Source organism: Dendropsophus ebraccatus, chromosome 2 (assembly GCF_027789765.1).
Source record: "Dendropsophus ebraccatus isolate aDenEbr1 chromosome 2, aDenEbr1.pat, whole genome shotgun sequence".
Taxonomy (NCBI): Eukaryota; Metazoa; Chordata; class Amphibia; order Anura; family Hylidae; genus Dendropsophus; species Dendropsophus ebraccatus.
The window spans coordinates 198,149,413-198,171,414 of NC_091455.1; the positions used below are offsets into that span (position 1 = coordinate 198,149,413).

Below are 22,002 nucleotides of genomic sequence, written 5' to 3' on the forward strand. Positions count from 1 at the left end.
CAGCCAGGGAAGCAATTCCCCGGTGGGGTTTACAGTGCTCTCCGATATAGAATTTCATTTGACACAGAAATAAAAAAAGAGAACTATAAGGTTACAAAGTAGTTGAGATGCTCTATCCATATGCTGGCAGCTTGTCAAGACTTTATATATTGTCTGAGAGAAGAGATGCAGCTCGACCTTGAAGGCGCAGACTTATGGGTTGCCGCTATAGATAAGAGACTACATTAAGTAGAACAGCTTTAAACGGATATTAGGGTGGAGACGTAAAGTGAGGAGTCAGGAGGTAACCTTACATATTAGACAGTCGGAGATGTTGTCTGGCTGTTTACTAATGTTATCATAGACTTAAAGGGATATTCCCACAATTTAAAGATAGCACATCTATAGGAGAGGTCTGACCTCTGGGATCCCTGTCTATGGAGGAGAAATGCCGCCCGTAAGACAAGGAGTGGACCATACCTGCAAGGCTAGTTTTATTGTCTTGTATAGACCAGGGAAAGGGAACCTAAAGACATCCGGTTGATGCAAAACTACAATTCCCATTAGGCCTGGACAGCCAAATCTTGGAAATTTTATTTTTTTAACATCTTTATTAATTATCCGGAGTAAAAACGGGCAAAATCAGACAAGGTGCAGACAGTGCGATAGCAGACGCCATGGAGGTAAGGTGACTGGCTGTTTTACGCCTTTCCAGTGCTTCTACGGACCACCCGTAGTGGTCCGTAGAAGCGCCAGAAAGGCGTGAAACAGCCTACAATGGATAATTAATGAAGATGAAGAAATTTTATCGGTGAGTGCAGTTTCATTTCCTTCTCTATTCACAACATGATGTTCACTTGTGCACTTTGAAACTAGCACCTCCGTTATTGCTGCGATCTAAGAGAAATAAGCTAGAAGATTGCTGGGACTAGTAGTGCCACCATTGCCTTGTTCTGTGTACATTATTTTTTTAACAGCTGGAGGGGTGCAGATTTCTTACCACTGCTTTCGACTGTCAGACAAACCCTCTAAAGTCAATGGGTTTTAAAAGAATTTTTTTTTAAGTATATGGGCACCGGTACATTTATGTCACCATCTATAAAGACTTAAGGCCCTGTTACATGAAGCGATTATCGACCGTATTTGGCCGATTATCGGCCTTTACGGACGATAATCGCTTTGTGTAATAAAAGGCACAATGTTGGCTGATCGTTCTCTTTTAATGTCTTTCAACATGTTGAAACACCAATGATACGGATAGCAACGATCTGCTGCCACTGCTCCGCATAACAGGTGCGGTGGCAGCGGACCACCGCCATGTTCTATGGGCTGTCTGGGCGATTTAACCATCCCCCGGGAAGCCTCCTTCCCTGCAGCTACCCGTGGCCTCCCCTGCTCTTACCTGCTTGATGTTGGCATGTGTAATAGCACTTGCAGCAAGCCGCAAACGAGGAGCTAGCCAGCTGACAGGTCAGCGCTCGCTTGCTCCTGTTGATCGCCACGTGTAATAGGGTCTTTCCTGATTAACAAGCAGATCAGTGGGGGTCTGACCACTTGGACCTCCACCAATCCCAAGAATAGGATCATAGTTGTTGCTGGAATAAATGGTGTGGGCCACACCTGTACAGCCACTGCTGTTCATTGTTTATGGAGTGTTCTACAAGTTTCATGTTGCAAATTTTGCCGAGCAATGCTCCATGGACAGTGAACGCAGCCGTGGCGGTCCAGTCCTTTTATTTCGGGCACATTTCTCCTCTCTGCTGGTGATTGTCAAGAGTCCCAGCGATCAGACCCCATCAATCACCTACCTAATTATAGTTTGTGGGAATATCTTGTTAAAGCCAACACATATTCAGCAGCCCCATAGAGAATGGACAGGTAGCAATGTAGAACACCATTTGTTATGGGAAAAGCGATAATTCTTGGGATCTGAAGAGTCCCAGCAGTGAGTTTCCCACAATCTGCCTGTTATATCCTATTCTGTAAAGAGATAATAACTGAGGCTATGTTCACACTACGTAAGTTCCACAGAAATCACGTCCGTTGTTACAACAGCCGTGATTTCTGCGGTACTTATGTAGTGCTGCAGGCTGAGGGAATCCCGGCTTGAGTGTACGGTATACACATAGGGGGGATTTGTGAAGACTTATTAAGTCTTATATTAGGCCCCGCTTACTTTTCACCAGCAAGGCGCACGCCTCTTAGTGAATCCAGCGGGCTGGGTGCCCAAACCTGCGCCTGGCGTACTAGATCTACACCTGCTTCCAGCAGGGCGAGCGGGGCGTACGGCAGGCGTATGCCAGGAAGAAGGGGCGAATCTGCACCTTCTCCCTGACGTACACCTTGGGCAGACATTTCATAAATGTCCCCCATAGTATACACTCCGGTGGGGATCCCTAGCGGCGCTGTAGAAAACGTCAGTTTTCTGCGGCCGCTATTTAGTGCTCACAATGGAGTGTGCTGTGGGAAATTCTGATGCCGGCGCATCCGTGTGCTGCGGTGCTAAAGATCATCTGGCCGGTACTGCAGTACCGGCCGGGATGATCTTTTCTGAGACCGGCCGTTCCGTGACTCAGCCGGGTCACAGAACGGCCGGTCTCATACTACGTGTGACCATAGCCTGAGATAGGAATACCCCTTTAAGTTCAATTATATTATATTATAATCTGAAGCACTTGGGTCACAATGCAAAATCGGTATCAGGGCTGCCTATATACCATGTGCTATTTATAATCCTGGTGTCCATAAAGGGTTCCTTAAAGCACTTGGACCCAGTAATAATGTCACCTTTGCACCTTCTTTAGCTATATCCCTGCTCTTAAAGTCAGATCCATGTCGTATGTTTATCCTAAATATCAACATAGCCACAAAGACAGCAAATACACAAGACACAAGAAAACATGGAGCTCCTCCACTTACATCACTGATAAATTCGGTACATTTTTTGGCAAATTCAACATTTCTGTCTTCCAATACCGGATTGGGAAAAACCTAAAATCAAAAACACCATTTAGTCTTATTGACAAACGGAAGTGCCCAGAATCTTTTAGAAACTTGAAGAGATTTTTACCTTTTCCTCCTCGTCACTGTCATCCACTGTAGAGTCAATGATGATGGGAATCTTCATCTTTATGGATGGTGAAGAATTGTATCTAAGCCTGTAAAGCAAGAAAGTCCAAGTCAGCGTCTTGTGTGAGAGGCGAGACAATGAAGCGGACTGAAGATGGTGTCTCCTTAGCTGTGCTAAAGTTATCGAGGGCTCACCCGTATATGGTGCTACAGGCCTCTTATCTCAGAGTTTTCCTGATAGAGAATAGCTCAAGTGGCCGTTAGTAACAATGTAGCCAGCCCGTGATAATATATATTTAGATGGCTGAATACAATGTACTTTCATGCCGCAAGGATCTCAATAACACCTCTGTGTTACATAAACAGTCCTTCCCAGTAGCATAAAAGCTAAAAAACTGAAAGTATACTGATGGGATGGATGTACTTAAAAAAATAAAAATAAAGTATAATAATAATATAAAAAGTTGCCTAATTCATACTTTCTCATCTGATTAGGTTCACACTTATTTGTATTTTAGCCATAAACTGGAGTGGGTCCAAAAAAAAAGTGCAGATCTTTTTATATAGCAATTCTACTCTTTGATGTGGCTAAAAATACTGACTAAATAGTCAGTTATATGAAAATTGTTTAAATTTCTTAAATGGTCACTGTCGATTTAAATTTTGCCCATGTGACAGGTGTAATGCCTTAAAATTTTTGGAAATCACTTCATTAACCTAGTAAAACAGCTCTATAGCTTTAGTCACTAGGTGTCTCCTTTCCCTGCTACTTGCTGTTCACTGCCTGTTTCTAGGAGAGATCTGTCTCTAGTAACAGCTACATCAGGACAGAACAGAGGCTGGAGCTTAGCATATGCTATGTGGGGGAGAAGGAGCTTAGGAAAGACTGGGCTCTGTACCTGTAGCCTGTCTGTTAAATCAGTTTGTTCTTCATCTAACAAAGCCATGCAGGTTTTTTTTTTTTTTTTAGCATTTTTCAGTCGCAAACATCACTGCCAGAAGTTACTTTTAACTCTAAATCAAGGTTTTGGACTGTCTATACATGGTGGCAACTGTCTATAAGATAAACCTTGTTACAGCCAGTCACAGCATAGATTTTATTTTATATTCTAATCTTCAAAAATAAAAGCAGCGCTGTGATTGGCTGCTCTGGGCAGTGTTTTTATTTTACGCATTTTTTTTGCATTTGTGGCCTTTTTGTATTTTTTCAAAATGCAATGTTTTATTACGTTTTTATGTTTTTCTATAGTCATCTCTACAGGACTTGAACAATTCCAGGAAAGACGTGTACTTTAAAGTGTTTCATCAGTTGCATTATGCAAACTGCTCCTTATCTGCTTGATAACACTGCTGTTTCTATTTTAGCCTGACCTCTGGACACAACTAGGAGAATTTATCATAGCTGTGTTTCTGACATCTGATCTATCCTTAGAGTATTTTACACTCACCTGATTTATTAAAGGGATTATCCAGGAACAGAATACCTGTAGCTGCTTTCTATCAAAAACAGTGCCACCCCTGTCCTCAGTTTGGGCGTGGTATTGCAGCTCAGTTCCTGAAAAAAAAAGAATGGATGTGAGTTGCAATACCACACACAACCTGGGAACAGGAGTAGTGCCATTTTAGAAAAAAAAAAAAAAAAAATGTTTTTCTAGTCCTGGATAATCCCTTTAAATTGTCACATGCACTATGATTATTCAGGAGCATCTTCACAGCTGCACAAAAAATAAAAGTCTGATGTGATCTCTTAGTATATACTTCTGTATTGCAGTTTATTATAGCTGTCAGCAAGCACACCACTACCAGGCATCTGGCAGGGCCTATGGCTATGTTCATAAAATTTAGTACATGGAATCCAATGACATTTCTAATCTTCATTCTTCATTCCATTGGTCTTAATGGGAATCCATGCTGTAGTTATACTGGTGTAACAGTTCTTCTGTCCAACCTCTTAGATGCTGCGTTCACACTGATAGAGGCATCTAAGAGGTTAAATAGCTGGATTCTAAGTTATTTCTGATCAGAACTGCTGCACTTGGACCCAACCATCAGTCACAGTCAGGTTCTCATGGGCATCTCATGGGCAAAGCTGCCTACCCACGTGATCCCCAGGCCACAATATTCCACCATGAAGTGTTAATATTCTCCAAACCATGATGTAGTAAGTAGAGTTAAAGGGGTGATCCAGGATTTAAAAAAAGCACAGCTACTTTTTTGCAAAAACAGCGCCACCACTGTCATCAGGTTGTGTGTGGTATTACATCTCAGCTCCATTCACTTTAATGGAGCTTTCTAGAAGAAAGCAGCCATGTTTTTCTAAGCCTGCATAACCCCTTTTAAGTAAGACAAATACAAGTCAGCATAAGTGCTTATCTAGGACCTATATACTATTGCTCATCTCTGTATAATGGTACGGTTCTGACATCACTATGTCAATGGAAAATTTATACGTGTTTTAGAAAATAATCTGTGTTATCCATTGCGGCCATGTTGTAAGGATATATAGAGCATTGGGGATGAACTTCTCAGGAAAGTATTTGATCAGGCATGAAACCATGCATGGATGATAAGACGGACTTGAGCGGCGTGCTCCCAGATAAGCTTGGTATGGCACACATCACAGGGCGCGCTCGGATGAAGCACGCTCTGCAGAAAAATACTTGAGCGGTGAATTCGTCATCCCCTGTGCAGCCGGCAGTTCAGGGCAGGTTAATATTTAATATGGTAAATAATCTCTCCGCTTAGACTGAACATTTTGAGAAAATCAGCTTAAAGCCGCAGTCTGTATCTATTCACACAACCCTATCTGTATTAGTATCTCACAGCGCTTAAAGGAGTCGTCCAAAAATAGAATCGCAATCTGCTTCTTCTTCTTGCTAAGGTCCCTACTTCTATGTTTGCCTAAAGGTTAGAGATGAGCGCACCTCCACCATGCTCGCTTGATCATTCAGCATTTGATTACTGAAGAAGTTGGATGCAGCCCTAAGAAGTCCTGGAAAACATGGATACAGCCAAAGGGCATAGGTGGTATCCATGTTCTCCAGGACTCCCTAAGGCTGCATCCAACTTCTTCAGCCACTGTTATTCCAAAGCTGCATGATCGGACTGGAGCATGCTCGAATTGAGCTCATCTCTACTAAAGATCATTAGTGATCAGCTGTAACCTGTCGGTAGCAAATATTCACTCTTTCTAACCGCTCTCCCCTCTGACCAAGAGGTTATTATCCTGAATAGAGGAGGCAGAAGAAGTCAGAGTTCTCTAATATTCAGAATCGCAACCAGTAAGGGCCTTTTACAGGGAGCAATAATCGTCCAAATCGTCTCGAAATGTCCTCGGCTGATCGTTTCTTTAGGTCCAGACCTAAAATCATTGTGTGGCTGCCAACCACACATCGCTGTGTGTAATAGTGATGTAATGTGCGGCCGAGAACTGATGAATGAACAAGTAGTTAATACATTACCTGTCAACGTTCCCAGTGTTGCCTGCGCTCCGCGCTCCGCTTCCACCCTGGTTCTGCCGCTGCAGCTTCAGAGCTTCTGAAGCTGCGGCGGCAGAACTGGGGAGGAGGCAGAGCGCAGAAGAACACTGGGAATGTTGACAGGTAATGTATTAACTATTTGGGCAAGGGATGCACGGACACCGCTAACGATGTCCATGCAGCCCTTGCTAAGAAATTATCTGGCCGTGTAATAGGCCAAGAAAACAAGCACCAATCTAGTAGATCGTTGCTCGTTCATAATATTGATCAGGCCGCCACCGGCCCGTGTAATAGGACCCTAACTGGGTACGGATGCAAGTGTTCCCACCCTCAACCACCAAGAGCTTTGGATCTTGGTACATGCATCCAATATTATACAAATGATGCCTCCTCCTTCTGAACATAACAGAATACAGGTAGCTAATGGTAACATCCTTCAAAGAGAGTCTACAGGCCCCTGTACACATGAGACATATTTCTGCTGAAGGTGACTTTTTGGTCAGGAGGTGACCACTAGAGATGAGCAAACCTCGAGCGCGGCATTTAATTACTGGTGGCTGAAGAAGTTGGATGCGGCCTAGGGAGTTTGGGAAAACATGGATACTGCCAAAGGCTGTTTCCATGTTTTTTAGGACTCTCTAGGCTGCTTCCAACTTCTTCAGCCACCAGTAATCAAATGCCAAGCGAACAGACTCAAGCATGCTTGAATTGCGTTCATCTCTTAATGGCTATCACCAAAATCTTGCCAAACTGGCCTCTATAGATTTTTATGCACCTTTTTACGTTGCCATTTTCTCCAAAGTTTCCAGCCACATCATGTGAACTGGATTTTTACAATCTAGTTTATCGCAATGGAACATCTAGGCACTAAAATGAAACTCCAAAGTGGCCAAAAAGCAAAACTGGTTTTAATACAATGTCATTCGCTGTCCTCTATGGCCAAAGTAGACAGGGGCCCACATTCATAACCACTAAAGAAAATCACAAATCATCTTTCTATCCTACGAAAAGAGCAATGACACATTGGTGTAAAATAAACTCCTAAATTTATAACCTCTCTACAAGTATGTGCGCTGCCTTATCCTAAGCTGGCCTGCTGGTTTCTGGGGGGTGGAGGAGCGCTCGCCCCATTGTGAAGCCTGCTGGGTTTTTGATTGCCTACAGCAGCCCTAATCTAAACAGCGACTGTAACCAATTTGGAGCGTACGAGGCGGAGGTCATTCCAAGTCAGCAGGTACGACGCACGACGAGAGCTGGAGACAAATACTGCCAAGAGTGAGGTAATGGCCCGGGCTTTATGTCACATTGCTGCGATTTACAAGCGAGCTATAAATAACTGGTGTTTGGTGAGGAATAATTCAGGAATTACATATAAATGGGCATGGCATTATATAGAATTATATAGCATCAAGGAGTTCATCTGAGTCACCCAATCACCAACCAAATACCAAGACTATAAATTCCGTACAAAGCGATGGCCTAGTGATGTCCAATTGTGAACTTTAGGTCATGTTTTAGGTGTATAATTTGTTCGGGGCCATATTATGGGCCCATTCTGTACCCCTGGTTTTAGTTGGGCACACAAAGCTATTCTTCATCACTTCTCCCGTTCTCGCAATAAGCATTATTTATTGGGGAGAATACAATGACTCATCAAGGGGTTGTATCCACTCTACGCACTCTCTGCACTCTCTTAACTCAAGGGTTAACAGGGTGTTCCGGTGTCTCCAAAAATGTGATATAATGATGGGGCTCTGGAGAAAAAAAAAGTTATACTTATCTACCCCTGTTCCCCCACTGCTCCCAGTATGGCTCCTTTCAGTTTATCGCTACTCTTTTCTTTGACCTGTCGTAAGCAGGTAGAAGAGAAGAAAAGCAAATGGCAAGTGTTCAGGTTCCAAGAAGTTGCCTAACCCAAACCCTTTCATGAAGTTCACGCAACATTAGGCTATGTGCAGACCATGTTTTAGACCGGCCGTTCCGTGACCCGGCCAGGTCACGGAACGGCCAGTCTCTGAAAAGATCATCCCGGGCGCTACTGCAGTACCGGCCGGATGATCTTTTCGGCCGCAGGGTTCTGATGTGGGCACATCCGTGCGCGCCCGCATTAGAACTCCCCATAGCACACTATGGAGCGTATGGCCGGAGCTGCTTGCTCCATAGTGTGCACGACAGGGTCTTCTGCGGCCACTATTCACTGAATAGCAGCCGCAGAAAACTGACATGTCAGTTGTTTGCAGCGCCGCTAGGGATCCCGGCCGGAGCGTATATCATGTGTATAAGCTACGGCCGGGATCCCATAGACGGAGAGGTAACGTATATTTTCATAATAATCACGGCTGGTATACAACAGCTGTGATTTTACGAAAATATAGTCTGCACAGAATGCTCCTGAAATGCACCCACCCCAGTTACGTCAGGACTAGAGATGAGCGAACCGGGTTCGGGTTTGAGTCGATCCGAACCCGAACTTTCGGTATTTGATGAGCTGGGGCTGCTGAACTTGGATAAAGCTCTAAGGTTGTCTGGAAATAATGGATACAGCCAATGACTACATCCGTGTTTTCCACATAGCCTTAGGGCTTTATCCAACTTCAGCAGCCAATGCTAATCAAATCCCGAAAGTTCGGGTTCGGATCGACTCGAGCATACTCGAGGTTCACTCATCTCTAGTCAGGACTTTTTGTACTCCCCAGATAACCCCTTTAGGGTGCGTTCACACCTACAGGATCTGCAGCAGATCTGCAGCAGATTTGATGCTGTGTTCAGTTATTTAAATGAAATCTGCTGCAGAAAATCAGCTGCAGATCTTGTAGGTATGAACGCACCATTAAAGAAGAATAAATACTTATATATAAATTGACTCACACAGGTCTGCATGTGCTCACACAGGTCTGCAGTATGGACAGGGGCTCAGTATGTCACCATATAGAGCTTATCCAGTGAAGAAGTAGCTGTCACACCAGGGCCCTCGTACCTAGATACAGCTGGGGTTCATACTCCATGTAAATTGTTATGTTTCAATCTCAGCCCTCCCTCGGAACTGATTTTCTAAGCTAATCTCAACTTTATTCATTGAGTGAAGAGACCTGAGGGTAGAGGCGAGGGTTAATCAATACAATTTCAGTAAGCATCATGAACAGGTCCTTGAAGCGTTTCATGGATTCTGCACCGATAAATTCTCGTGTCATTCACATGTCCACTGTCTGACTTGAGATGGGAAATATTCAGCATCTTCATGGGGTTTCCACAAGGTATTTGTCAGTCCAGATGACACAACCTTATAGAAGGGAATACAAGGCATCCTGTATGGTGCTTTTTATTTCTCACATATACATCTGCTTTTGCTTCCTGTAGCACAGTATACAGCTCCGTATTACAGAGATAGTGTAACTCTATGATGCTGTCGGTATATAGTCATACAGTACAGCCCCACAGACTGTTGAGGGGCCGTATACTGTGGGTTTGTGCATGAGACCTTAGACTAATCTGACAATAAATTGCTCATTTTCACATCCTCTATATTAAGCCCAGGCATTGACAGCATGGTTATTTAAAGGGCCCCTTGACAATAAATGTATCACAAGTTTATTCTGGGACCAGTGATCAGCTGTAATCTGTAGAGAAATCTAATAGTAAGTGTTCTCTGTCTCTGCAGCGCCACCAAAGGGGAAGTAAAGCATTACACTGTGGCTAATAGATAAGGAGCCTGAAAACTAGACAAACCCTTTAAGATACACTTCCCATTGAACTTGACACTTTGCACTAGAGAATAAAGCATTTTTCTACATAATGGAAGCACAGACAGATATATGAAAGGTACCATGTGTCTCCTTACCCTAACAGCATCTAACACTGTCAGCAATTTCTATAGTTTGGTGGGATCCCAGGGGTCTGACACCCACTCATCCAAAAGTAGGAGGACAGTATGTATAATAGGGTTATGAAGGGGGAGATTTATCAGACATGGTGTAAAGTGAAACTGGCTCAGTCGTCCCTAGCAACCAATCAGATTCCACCTTTCATTTTTCAAAGAGTCTGTTAGGAATCAAAGGTGGAATCTGATTGGTTGCTAGGGACGACTGAGCCGGTTTCACTTTACACCATGTTTGATAAATCTCCCCCTTCATAACCCTATTACACATACTGTCCTCCTACTTTTGGACCACCCTGTATATATGTACAAAGTATACATTTTAATGAAGTTATATTACAAAGTAAAGTATAAAAGCAATGTATTAGAAAAAGAAATGAGTCTCCGGAATACATCTTTACTATGAGTATCCTAAGTAGTAATATAATAAAGATATATATATATATATATATATATATATATATATATATATGCCAGACCCTCTGTAAATGATGACATGCATTATATATTAGAGGCATAAGACACCAGGCCGCATATGGACAATAAGATCACCTTAGGCCTGTTTGCACTTGCTCAATAATTCAATGATCTGTACATTTCTCCAGGCAGATTGAAAAGTGTTCAAAACCAATAGAAGCTCTTCTAAATATATTATCAGTCAGCCCGAGGGAAAAGCTGTTCCTCCTATCCAACTTGGCACTAGGTGTAATATCTGCAAATAGCTCATTTAACTATATTTTAACTTGTCACATTGCAATGTGTTAGAGGATTCAGCTCAAGAAAAGTAATTCCTGACTGTTTATAACAGATTGTTGGCGTTAGGGCTGAATGATAGAATGTATTCCTGGATATCATTGCTGATATCATTGTATGCTTTAGGACCACCAGCGATTAGCTGCAATCTGCTGGGAAATCTAAAGGAAAGTGTTCTATTCCTGACAGCGCCCCCTCTGGGAAAAGAAAAACATTAAATATCAACAGTACAAGCGATTTTAAGAAACTCTGTAATAGGTTTTATGTACTAAAAGAGTTTCCTTCTGGACTGAAAAAGCAATCTCCCAGCCTCCCCCCTCACATCAGAAGCAGCAGGATTTCTGTCTCCATTATGTGGCTATGGAGAGGGGAGGGGCTGTTAGGAGTGACTGAGCACGGAGCAGTCCTGCAGAGCACAACACCCTGCAATCTTCTCTCAGTAAGTTCATAGATAAGCACTGACCTTTCTGACCCCAGAATCCTGCGGTTTAGCTGCCCACAGAGTCTAGAAACAGCTGACCTTCATGTCACCTCTTCCTGCTCCCTCATCTCCCTCAGCCCCTCCCCCCTCCATAAGGATAGAATGGAGAGAGCAGAGCCCGTCTTCACTGGCTTCTCTGTAATGAAGACGTGTTTGCCTGATAATGCACAGATAAGAAGTCAGGGGGGGAGGCTGGGAGATTGCTTCTTGAGTACAGAAGGAGGCTTTTTTGGCTGATGAAACCTATTACAGAGTTTCTTAAAATCGCTTATACTACTGATTTCTGCAATAAAAAAAAACATGACAGTTACGCTTTAAATTTAAAGCGTAACTGTCATGTGTTTTTTTTTATTGCAGAAATCAGTAGTATACGCGATTTTAAGAAACTCTGTAATAGGTTTCATCAGCCAAAAAAGCCTCCTTCTGTACTCAAGAAGCAATCTCCCAGCCTCCCCCCTGAATTCTTATCTGTGCATTATCAGGCAAACACGTCTTCATTACAGAGAAGCCAGTGAAGACGGGCTCTGCTCTCTCCATTGTAAGCCTATGAAGGGGGGAGGGGCCGAGGGAGCAGGAAGAGGTGACATGAAGGTCAGCTGTTTGTAGACTCTCTGAACACCTAAAACGCTAAATTCAGGTGTCAGAAAGGTCAGTGCTTATCTATGAACTTACTGAGAGAAGATTGCAGGGTGTTGTGCTGTGCAGGACTGCTCCGTGCTCAGTCACTCCTAACAGCCCCTCCCTTCTCCATAGCCACATAATGGAGACAGAAATCCTGCTGCTTCTGATGTGAGGGGGGAGGCTGGGAGATTGCTTTTTCAGTACAGAAGAAAACTCTTTTGGTTTATAAAACCTATTACAACGTTTCTTAAAATCGCTTGTACTATTGATATTTAATGTTTTCAGAAAAATGACCCTGAAATGACAGTTACGCTTTAAAGTACATTAAAAGTTATATAGATGTGTCTATATAATGTATTACCATATCTATACGGTTCTGCCACACAGGTAACTGCAATTAATTCTGTAACACAATGAAACTGCAATGTGTGAACACACTGATGAGGGGCAACACCCCGAAACAGCTGTCTGTGGATGGATACCTGGCCTTCGTTTTTCCCTTGTCATTACATTGACTTATAGGGCCATTTAACTTGGTGGTTTCCTTACAGGAGCTACCCCTTGGCTGGGTCCTTCCCAGAGGGATATCTGGCTAGTCCTGTATTTTGAGACTCTATGATGAGGCTCCACGGACTCCTCTTTTGCATATTAATGTGTGAACACAGCCTAAAAGTTCTGCAACTGATATGGGCAGGGAATGTGCAGGGTGGAGGAATGTGATGAACAGCTGAGGGAAAGCAATGCATTCTGGAACCTGTAGTACAGTGTACAACTGCACAACCATGAGTCACACAATACAGAGCAACCCCAAACAAATGGATTTTTGGTAGTTTCAAAACTGGGATAGATGAGTAAGCAATGCTATTTGCTTCTGCAGAAGATTCTTTTTTTTTTTTTTTTACCTCTACCTGGATTTCCCCTCTAAGCGTGCATGGGGACAAAACGTGTTGTCCTGTCTGTGTGAGCTCCTATGGATCTTTTTAACAGGAAAAGGTGAGGAATTAAAGAAGAATCTGCTCTTATTTCAGCTTGACATTCCTCCCGTTAAATATGAACAGGGCAATGTCCCATTGTGTTTACTGGGATTTCCACTCTGTTGTTCACACTGCAGAATTTCAGAGCAGAAATTTTTGCCGCAAATCTGCTTTCTGTCCAAAGAATTGACATGTCAATTCTTTGGGCAGATTTTTCTAGAGGAATCCTATAGAAGTCAATGGGGGCAAAAATTCTGCTTGCATTCTGCTTGAATTCTGCTTGCATTCTGCTCAAATTCTGCTTGAATTCTGCTCAATTTCTGCTCCTTTTCTGCCAGAGCTGAATAGGCCAGGAATTTCAAGCAAAAAACGTTCCTCTACAATTCCTCGAGAATTCCTCAGTGTGCACATACCCATAACTCAGAGCCTCGGACCTCACTAATAATAAAGCATTCCATCTTACCTAATCAGAGTTAATAAAATTTTCAAACTCTTTGGTCTATGACACAATGCATTATCATCCCGGAAATTGATATCACAAAATCTATATTCTATTGATGAGAAATGTGTTCAAAATCAATGCATCTGTGCGCTGATACCCGTGGTAAATAATGAAATCTCCCCTGGTCCTTTACCTGAAACAACCCCATATGAGCGGAGAATTTCATTTTTCGGCACCATCGCCTTGGGCATTGGAGATTCTTGACTCATCACTTATTACCACTTTCATCCAATGCTCCACACTCTATGATTAGCTGTCAGTGCTGCTAGCTTTTGTTTGGCTTTTCTATATTTAAATGGGTCCTGTCGGTTAGAAAAAAACACGGGGACATATCAATAGTTTTGATTATTGGGGATCTCACTACTGAGACCCCAGCAATCAGGAGACTAAACCAGGAGAAGAGCGTGCTAGTGCATTTGGTATAAGTCTTTAGGGCAGCTTGACCAATGGACAGCGGGAAGTGAAGCGTGTCTTTATTGCTTTACAGTTCCCATTCTAAAGCTTTAACATCTTCCTCGATCTAATCCTATGTTTTGCTTTTCTATCCTTACCATATTATTTCTACTAACACAAAGCTGACTGGGAACAACCAACATCTTTTGCTACGTTCCACTCCATGTTGGATCCGCATCTTCCATTGTTTCCATTGTAAACTCTCTTGCTTCCTTTCAGACTGCCAAGTCCACAGCTCTTTTAGCACTTTTCCTTTTTCTTTTATACTTTATACTTTTGCTAGTATTTGTTCTTAGAAATGTAAACTACTATGTGAGTCATTCCATAATTTTCCAATCTGGAAAAACATATGTCCTTATGTTACGTCGCGTATGAGATTTCTAGTGAAAAAATGTGGTTGTCATCCATTCCTTTGACAACAATCCCGGCATGACTCTTGATTGTAAACGAGGAACTAAAGCTTTAACTTTTTTTTACACCTTGCCGATGTTGCTGCCTTTCTTTTACTACTGCATCCCCTGGCTGTGGCGATTCTGTATATTTGCCAGGGGGTGGTCTCACCCTCTTCATATGTTGTCTAGATAGTGGGTACACTTTAAGATAAGTATCAACTAAATGATCTTGAAATGAAGTATCATCATTGTAATTGTAATGATGGTACTTCGGCACACCACTGCTTTTTGCCGGTCCCATTTTATCCACCACCGCAACAAGAGAAACATACAAAGTGCAAATGACACAATTGAAGCCTTTCAAATCCACTGTTTGCCAGATTGAGAAAATAAGACACCGCATCTTAAAATTCAACAGAGCTACTGGGAGTGCATAAAGGACGTCCCCGGGACAATAGGCCCATTTAGCTCAAGAGAGTTTGCTTTCAACAGCAACATTCCCCTGGAAACCATCGACTGAATTTCTCAAGTAGATCTCATTTCCTTACCACGTAAACCTTGCCAGGTGTCCCCTTTGAGTTTGGCCATATCACGGGAGGAAGGGGACAATTATTTCCTTTCAGTCCTTGCCTTTCCACTTAGACTTGCTTTCGGATGTCTCTGCTGGAACAAGAAGATGAAGAAGAAGGGGCTGTAATGAAGACAGAGCTACTGGATGTTGGAAGCGGTAATTCTGTTTCTGCAAGACACTGAGAATTGTCTCTCTTAATCTTGAGCTTACAGCTTTTTACATTGTACCTTTCATCAATACTCGAAAGGACCAAGAAATTGTCAGGAGGTATTGCAGATCGAGTGGCGGAATATTTAATCAGGATCTATTTCAATTGCAGTCAAAGCCTTTAGTGTTTACTGCACAAAACACCCTTATATCCCATTGGCTGCCATAAGAATATCAGATTCCTGTTAAATTTGCCCTATTAAATTATTTCCTGTATTATTATTATTATTATTATTATTATTATTGTTATTATTTACTATATTATCCAGATGTATTTTTTTCCCAACTAGGAGGAACCTTAAAGGGGTGCTCTAGGAAAAATGTTTTTCTTTCAAATCAATTGGTGTCTGAAAGTTATATAGCTTTGTAATGTACTTCTATTTAAAAATCTCCACTCTGCCAATACTTATCAGCTGCTATATGTCCTGCAGGAAGTGGTGTATTCTTTCCGGTTTGACACAGTGCTCTCTGCTGTCACCTCTGTCCATGTCAGGAACTGTCCAGAGCAGTAGCAAATTCTCATAGAAAACCTCTCCTCCTCTGGACTGTACCTGACATGGACAGAGGTGGCAGCAGAGAGCACTGTGTCAGACTGGAAAGAATACACCACTTCCTACAGGACATACAGCAGCTGATAAGTACTAAAAGACTGGGGATTTTTAAATAGAAGTAAATTACAAACCTATATAGCTTTCTGAAACCAGTTGATTTAAAATAAAAAGATTTTCTCCGGAGTACCCTTTTAAAGAAGCCACAGAAATACAGTGTCTTGTATAGCAGAGGATTGTATTGAATTCTGCTTCGCCTTGAGGAGACCACAAGGTAATGTACTTATCTGATTATCTTCTGAATTACTACTCTTAAAGGTGGTTTGAAAAAAAAAAATGTACTAACCTGCCGAGATTCCCTGGTGCTGGATCCTGACGCTCTGCACGTCCTGTTCTCCATCTCAATACAGTCGTGTCTACTCAACCATTCCACCATTTCAGAAGTACGGCCTTCAGTCATCTGCTCCAGAACAGATCGATCGTCTAGGGCACTTGTCTTCTTTATAGTGATATGTATATGGAATTGTAAGGCATCATACAGGTAATGTTAACATTCATTAGATTTTGATTCCTTAAAGTGTACCTTTCACTTCCGGATTAGCAGTGAGTTCCTCTGTTAATCCAGATGTCTGGTCTCCGTGGATACAGACATGCAATAATAATGTAATGCAGTATTGGACCCAATGGGGTCAAGCCTATGGTCTCATTGCGTTTCTGTATCCATATATCCATAGAGAACTAAATTTCCAGATTAACAGAGGAACTCGCTGCTGATCTGGAAGCGGGCCGTTGTGAAAGGTACACTTTGAGGCTATGTACACACACTGTATAAACAACGGACATTATGTAGCACTCACAACAACGGTCATTGTTTTGAGTATCAAACATCAGCCATTGTTGTAAATTAAAATTGCATTGAAGTGTATTGACAACGGCCGGAAATAATTGACATGATGGTTATTTCGATGACCGTAGCAAACATTGTGTGAACAACAATGTTTAATCAATCAATCAATCAAATCAAACATAGTTTTTACATTTACCATCAATCCGGAGTCTGTCTCCGTTTCAATTTCCTCCTGTTTGCAGGTCCCTGAAGCTCCAGTTGGTGGCTTCATTTTCTCTTCACTTCCTGGTTTGGGGTTTTTCCCATGATGCACTTTGTCTCCTGTGATGTCTAACTGATTCTGTAAAACTGTTAGATGGCTTACAGCTTGCTCAGCCAATCAGAGCAAGGGAGATTGGCCTAACAGGGCTTAGATCCGCCTCCGTCTTGATGATGTCATTGTCACAAAATGGCTACCTGGGGTCAAAAGTCATTAGGTAAGAATGAGTTTACTTCACTTCCTGGTGGGGGGTTGAGGGGGGGAAATATAGGGAAGGGCCGCAGATAGGTAATTGAAGCATATTACAAAGTTATATAACTTTGTAATGTGTTTCAATTACTGGGAAAAAGCTTTTTGCTGGAGTACCCCTTTAAGCCAAACAGTTTGGTTAGTTCGCTCAACAGTACCCAGCACCATTTACAATTAAACCTCTATGGCCAACCGTAGATTCCATATTAGCACAATGATTGTCCAGACATCTGCTTATTCAGGAAATGCATGAGTCTGGCCATAGGATAGCCATATGTAGGCCACATGTGTGAATTAAGCTACATCATCATCATTTGCACCTCAGTCCTTTTCACACAAGTTTGGAAGGCTCCATGGAAGGCTGCAAGTGCCAATATATAGAGTCATATTAAAATATCGCATAATCTGGAAATATAATTTGGGATATTTTAGGCATAATGCTTCAAATGATGGAAATAACTTGTAATACTGAACCAATCTCAGATCACAATAAAGATCTATGGAGATTCAAGTTCAACAGGGGGTTGAGATGTTGTGACCATAGAGACAATACATATAATTTTCCAGATTGGTGATACCTGTATACTTCATTGTTATATGACCAGCTGGCTTCCTACCCTTGGATTGTTGATTGTGGATTTATTCTACACCTTACACAGGTGTTGGGAGACTCCCATACATAGAGGGGGACATTTACGAAAGTCCAAGTCATTTACGTGATCCAATCCCCAGCCAGCCACCTATTCTGACAAGTCTCATAGACTTACATTGACTTAATTGGCTGTAACAGAGATATGTCCGGGGCCCGGCTATATCACAGCAGGTCTCAGGAGTGAAACCCCTTGTGATCAATAAGAAGTTATTTTTCATGACAGTGACTCCTCAACTAATTTCCAATAAGAATCAGTCAGATTTCAGATCTCAGCACCCTCATTGGTTTTGAAGACCAATCGCTCCATTTTTCCCTTGAATTAGTTTTAATGAATCTCCCCCAATGTTGCATTCTAAAGATTTTAAAATTCTCCAGGCCTCGGTCATGTCTGCGTCCTGTGGTTGAGTCAGGTGACGCACTGCGGCCACATATGGGGGATTTCTAGAAACATTGGTATAAGGGGAATAAATATTAAGTTCCATTTCTTAGTAAGTATTTGCTGTGTTAGAGAAAAAAAAGGGATTCAAATGGAATATCTGCCAAAAAAATGAAAATGTTAAATTTCTCCCAAACACCTAAAGGGTTAATAAACTTATGAAATGTTACTTTAAATACTTTGAGGGGTGCAGTTTTTACAGTGGAGGGATTTATGGGGGTAACTAACATTCAGGCCCCACAAATCCACTTCAGAACTGCATTGGTCCCTAATAAAATCCGAATTTGAAATTTTCCTGAAAATTTGAAAAATCGCTGCAAAATTTCGAAGCCCTCTAACATCCTAAAAAGTAAAAGGACGTTTAACAAATGACGTCACCATGAAGCAGACATGTTGTAGATGTTGCAGTAATAATAAGTTTTTGTGGCATGACTATTTTTCTTAGGAAAAGAGAATTTTGAGCATACAGAAATTTTCAAATTTTTGCGCGAATGTTCTTTTTTTTACAAAAACTACTGAGTGTATCAACCAAAGTATACCACAAACATAAAGAGGAATATGTCGCGGAAAACAATCTCAGAATAACCGCGATAGTTAAAAGAATCGCAGAGTTATATCTATATAAAGAGACACAGGTCAGATTTGAAAAATAGGCCCCGGGCATTAAGGCCAAAAGAGGCTGCGTAGGCAAAGGGTTAAAGAATATAGGTTCTTGGGATATATGTTGATGGCATGGATAACAAACAGGTTTTGCTTTTGCATAGATGTCAGGATCCCTTTTTACTACTCAGCATATGAGATCAGAAATAGCTCTCAGCCTCTGTAAAGTGGACGGACTTACTTAGGTTACAAAAACAGGAAAAGTGCATAGTTGTCCAAACCGAAAGACGAGAGGAACATTTCAGCATCTAGGCCAGAATATCTGCGTAATATGATGTTTGATGGAACACGGCACAAAAACTTTTCATACTGTTGTATAAAATCAAGGCACATGGAGTTACAAAATAAGGCTATGTTCACATTGCATAAGAGACCGGCTGTTCTGTGACCCGGCCGGGTCACGGAACGGCCGGTCTTTGAAAAGATCATCCCAGTTGATACTGCAGTCGCAGCCGCAGAGTTCTGATGCGGGCGAATCCGTGCGCCCTCATCAGAATTCCCCACTGCACACTATGGAGCGAGCATCCAGAGCCGCTCGCTCCACAGTGTGCACTGACAGAGAGATCCCAGCCGAAGCATATACTATGTGTATACGCTCCGGCCGGGATTCCATAGAAGACAAGGCAACGTATCTTTTTGTTAAAAGTAAGGCCGTTGTTGCCGATTGCAACAACGGCCATTCTTTTACGAAAAGATACATTGTGTGAACATAGCCTAAACCTATAAAGTTCTCTGAGTATCAAAGAGAGCAGATCAGGGCTTATACTAATACTAACCTTATACATTAGGATACCTGGCTGGTGGAGTTTATTGTGTACTTGAGAGGGTTTTACTGTGTCTTAGAGACATGTGAAAAGTTCTGCTCTGACCGATCAATAGAACAACAGGGGAGAGAAAAGTGTGGCGAAGTGCTTCTCTCCCTGCTCTCTGTCTTTGGGACCAAGATGATCTTAGTCAGGTAGGTATGGATTTACTAGTGCGCTGGTCTCAAATCAGGCCTCGCCCCGATTGCCCTGCCGGCGCACATCTCTTAGAGAATCCGGCCCAATCTGCACCAGCCATAGAATTCTACAGAATTCTGCACCAGACATAAATCACGGGGAATCAGGTAGGGGGGGGGAGCCCCTCCTCCTAACCTTGCCCCACCCCCACCTGCCCATCAGACAAGCGAGGGATACGGCAGGCATACGCCAGGGAGAAGGGAAGAATCTGCACCTTCTCCCTGGCGTACTCCCTGGCCGCAGCAATGAAAAAAAAAAAACGTAGTGCGCAGACAAGAGAGAACAAGCACTTAAATTTTCTTTAGCAACACCCACCTGAACACCCAGACCCCCCAACCAGTCAAACTTTTGACAAATTGCTATAACATATCAAAGTGTTGTTGTTGTTGATTGTATTTAACTCCATGACATTTGAAAGTAGATTAATAATTTTAAAAAATTTAAAAATCACCTGTTTTGAAGTGGTTTTCTTCTTTCAGGATCCTAAAACGTTGTGGTCAGGCATCCTCGAATCACCTATTATAGCCAACCATTATAGACACCAATACAGTTTCCATGAGCATTGCCAAGTTATGCCAGGTTATTGGAGGATACATCTTATATTTTTATTTTATATATATATATATTTTTTTTTTTTTCTTTTTGCACTTGAACCTGACACTTCTACACACACAAAGGCTCATATACTATATCTCCACACACCACACACCACACACACCAACAATACAAACGCTTCACACCCGCACTGCTGTTGTCCCCACACTCTATAGGGAGGGAGACACTTGGACATACGTTACTGATCTGCTCTTGGGTTTTTTTGAGTCTCTGTAGCTCCGGTGTGTCCGTGACAATGCTGAAGCCGCGTCCTTTACTTTCTTCAAAGTCTCTCTTATATTTTACCTGCAAAAGAAATACGTTTATCAGTTACAGGTTACTATGTGATCATTGGAGACATTTTATTACTTTTAAGTAGGGATGGTCCGAACCCTCCGAGGTTCGGGTTTGTATGAACCCGAACGCTCTGCATCAGATTCCCGCTGTCTGCCTGCTCCATGGAGAGGGTGGATACAGGTACAGGATACAGGTTATAGAGCAGAAGAAGCTGAGCGGATTAATATATATCTTAATGGCAAAAGATACTGTATAATTTATTGATTGAAATCTTCGATGTTTCCATGCTTAAAGTGACACTGTCGACCCCTTTGTGCATTCTGACATCTCTACACAGGTGTAAAGGGTATATTTAGCGTTTTTCATACCTTATTTCATATTAAAGTCATGGTGTTTGTTCAAGTAAAAAGTGTGCTTCTATCAACTGCAGATTGTATTAAGTGGGCGTGGCCTTGCGGCATTAGCGCCACTTAGCTCTGCCCACAATGGCACCCGCCCCCTTGACGCCCATTGGTTGGCCAACGTAAAGGGGGTGGGGTCTAGACCTTTTGGCCAGCCTGTTCCAATGGCTGGCGAGGGGGCGGGGCCAACTGTGGTGTTGTGGGTGGGGCTAAGTGGCGCTAATGCCATGAGGCCCCGCCCACTTAACAAAATTTGCAGATGATAAAAGATGACTTTTTACTTGAACAAGCACCATGACGTATGATATAAAATAAGGTATGAAAACCGCTAAATTTACCCTTTACACCTGTGTAGAGATGTCAGAATGCAAAAAAGGTGACAGTGTCACTTTAAGAGTCCAGTCCATTGAGTGACAGCGCCCACTGGACTCCTTAACACAGAATGATTAGGGATTTCAATGAACAATTTATAAAATTATACTAGATCTTTTACCACAAAGATATATATACTATATTTTCCGGCGTATAAGGCTACCCCTGACTTTCAAGAAGAAGTAAACCGCAGCAGGGTTTACTCGCTGGAGTCCTGCTGCAGTCAGGCAGGGGTTACCTGCAGTTTAAGATAAAAAAAAACAACAGTTAACTCACCTGTCACTCGAATCACCCCCTTTACCCATTTTATGGCTATGTTCACACTGCGTAA

General features: G+C 42.3%; 1 protein-coding gene across 4 annotated transcripts in view; it reads right to left on the reverse strand.

Annotated features, from left to right (window-relative positions):
* The window catches only part of NEBL (nebulette), a 143,019-nt gene that overhangs the window by 45,231 nt on the left and 75,786 nt on the right, over positions 1 to 22,002 (reverse strand). For 2 of the 4 annotated variants that reach the window (XM_069959039.1, XM_069959036.1), the window contains exons 1-3: positions 10,366 to 10,451; positions 3,050 to 3,137; positions 2,899 to 2,970 (exon numbers count right to left, since the gene is read on the reverse strand). In XM_069959039.1, the coding sequence (XP_069815140.1) occupies positions 2,899 to 2,970; positions 3,050 to 3,137; positions 10,366 to 10,376 (171 nt within the window). In that variant the 5' untranslated portion in view covers positions 10,377 to 10,451. Of the gene's footprint in view, positions 1 to 2,898; positions 2,971 to 3,049; positions 3,138 to 10,365; positions 10,452 to 15,125; positions 15,241 to 16,249; positions 16,403 to 16,946; positions 18,872 to 20,799; positions 20,908 to 22,002 lie in introns of those variants that run through there. The other 2 variants (XM_069959038.1, XM_069959040.1) reach the window with 2 other exon arrangements.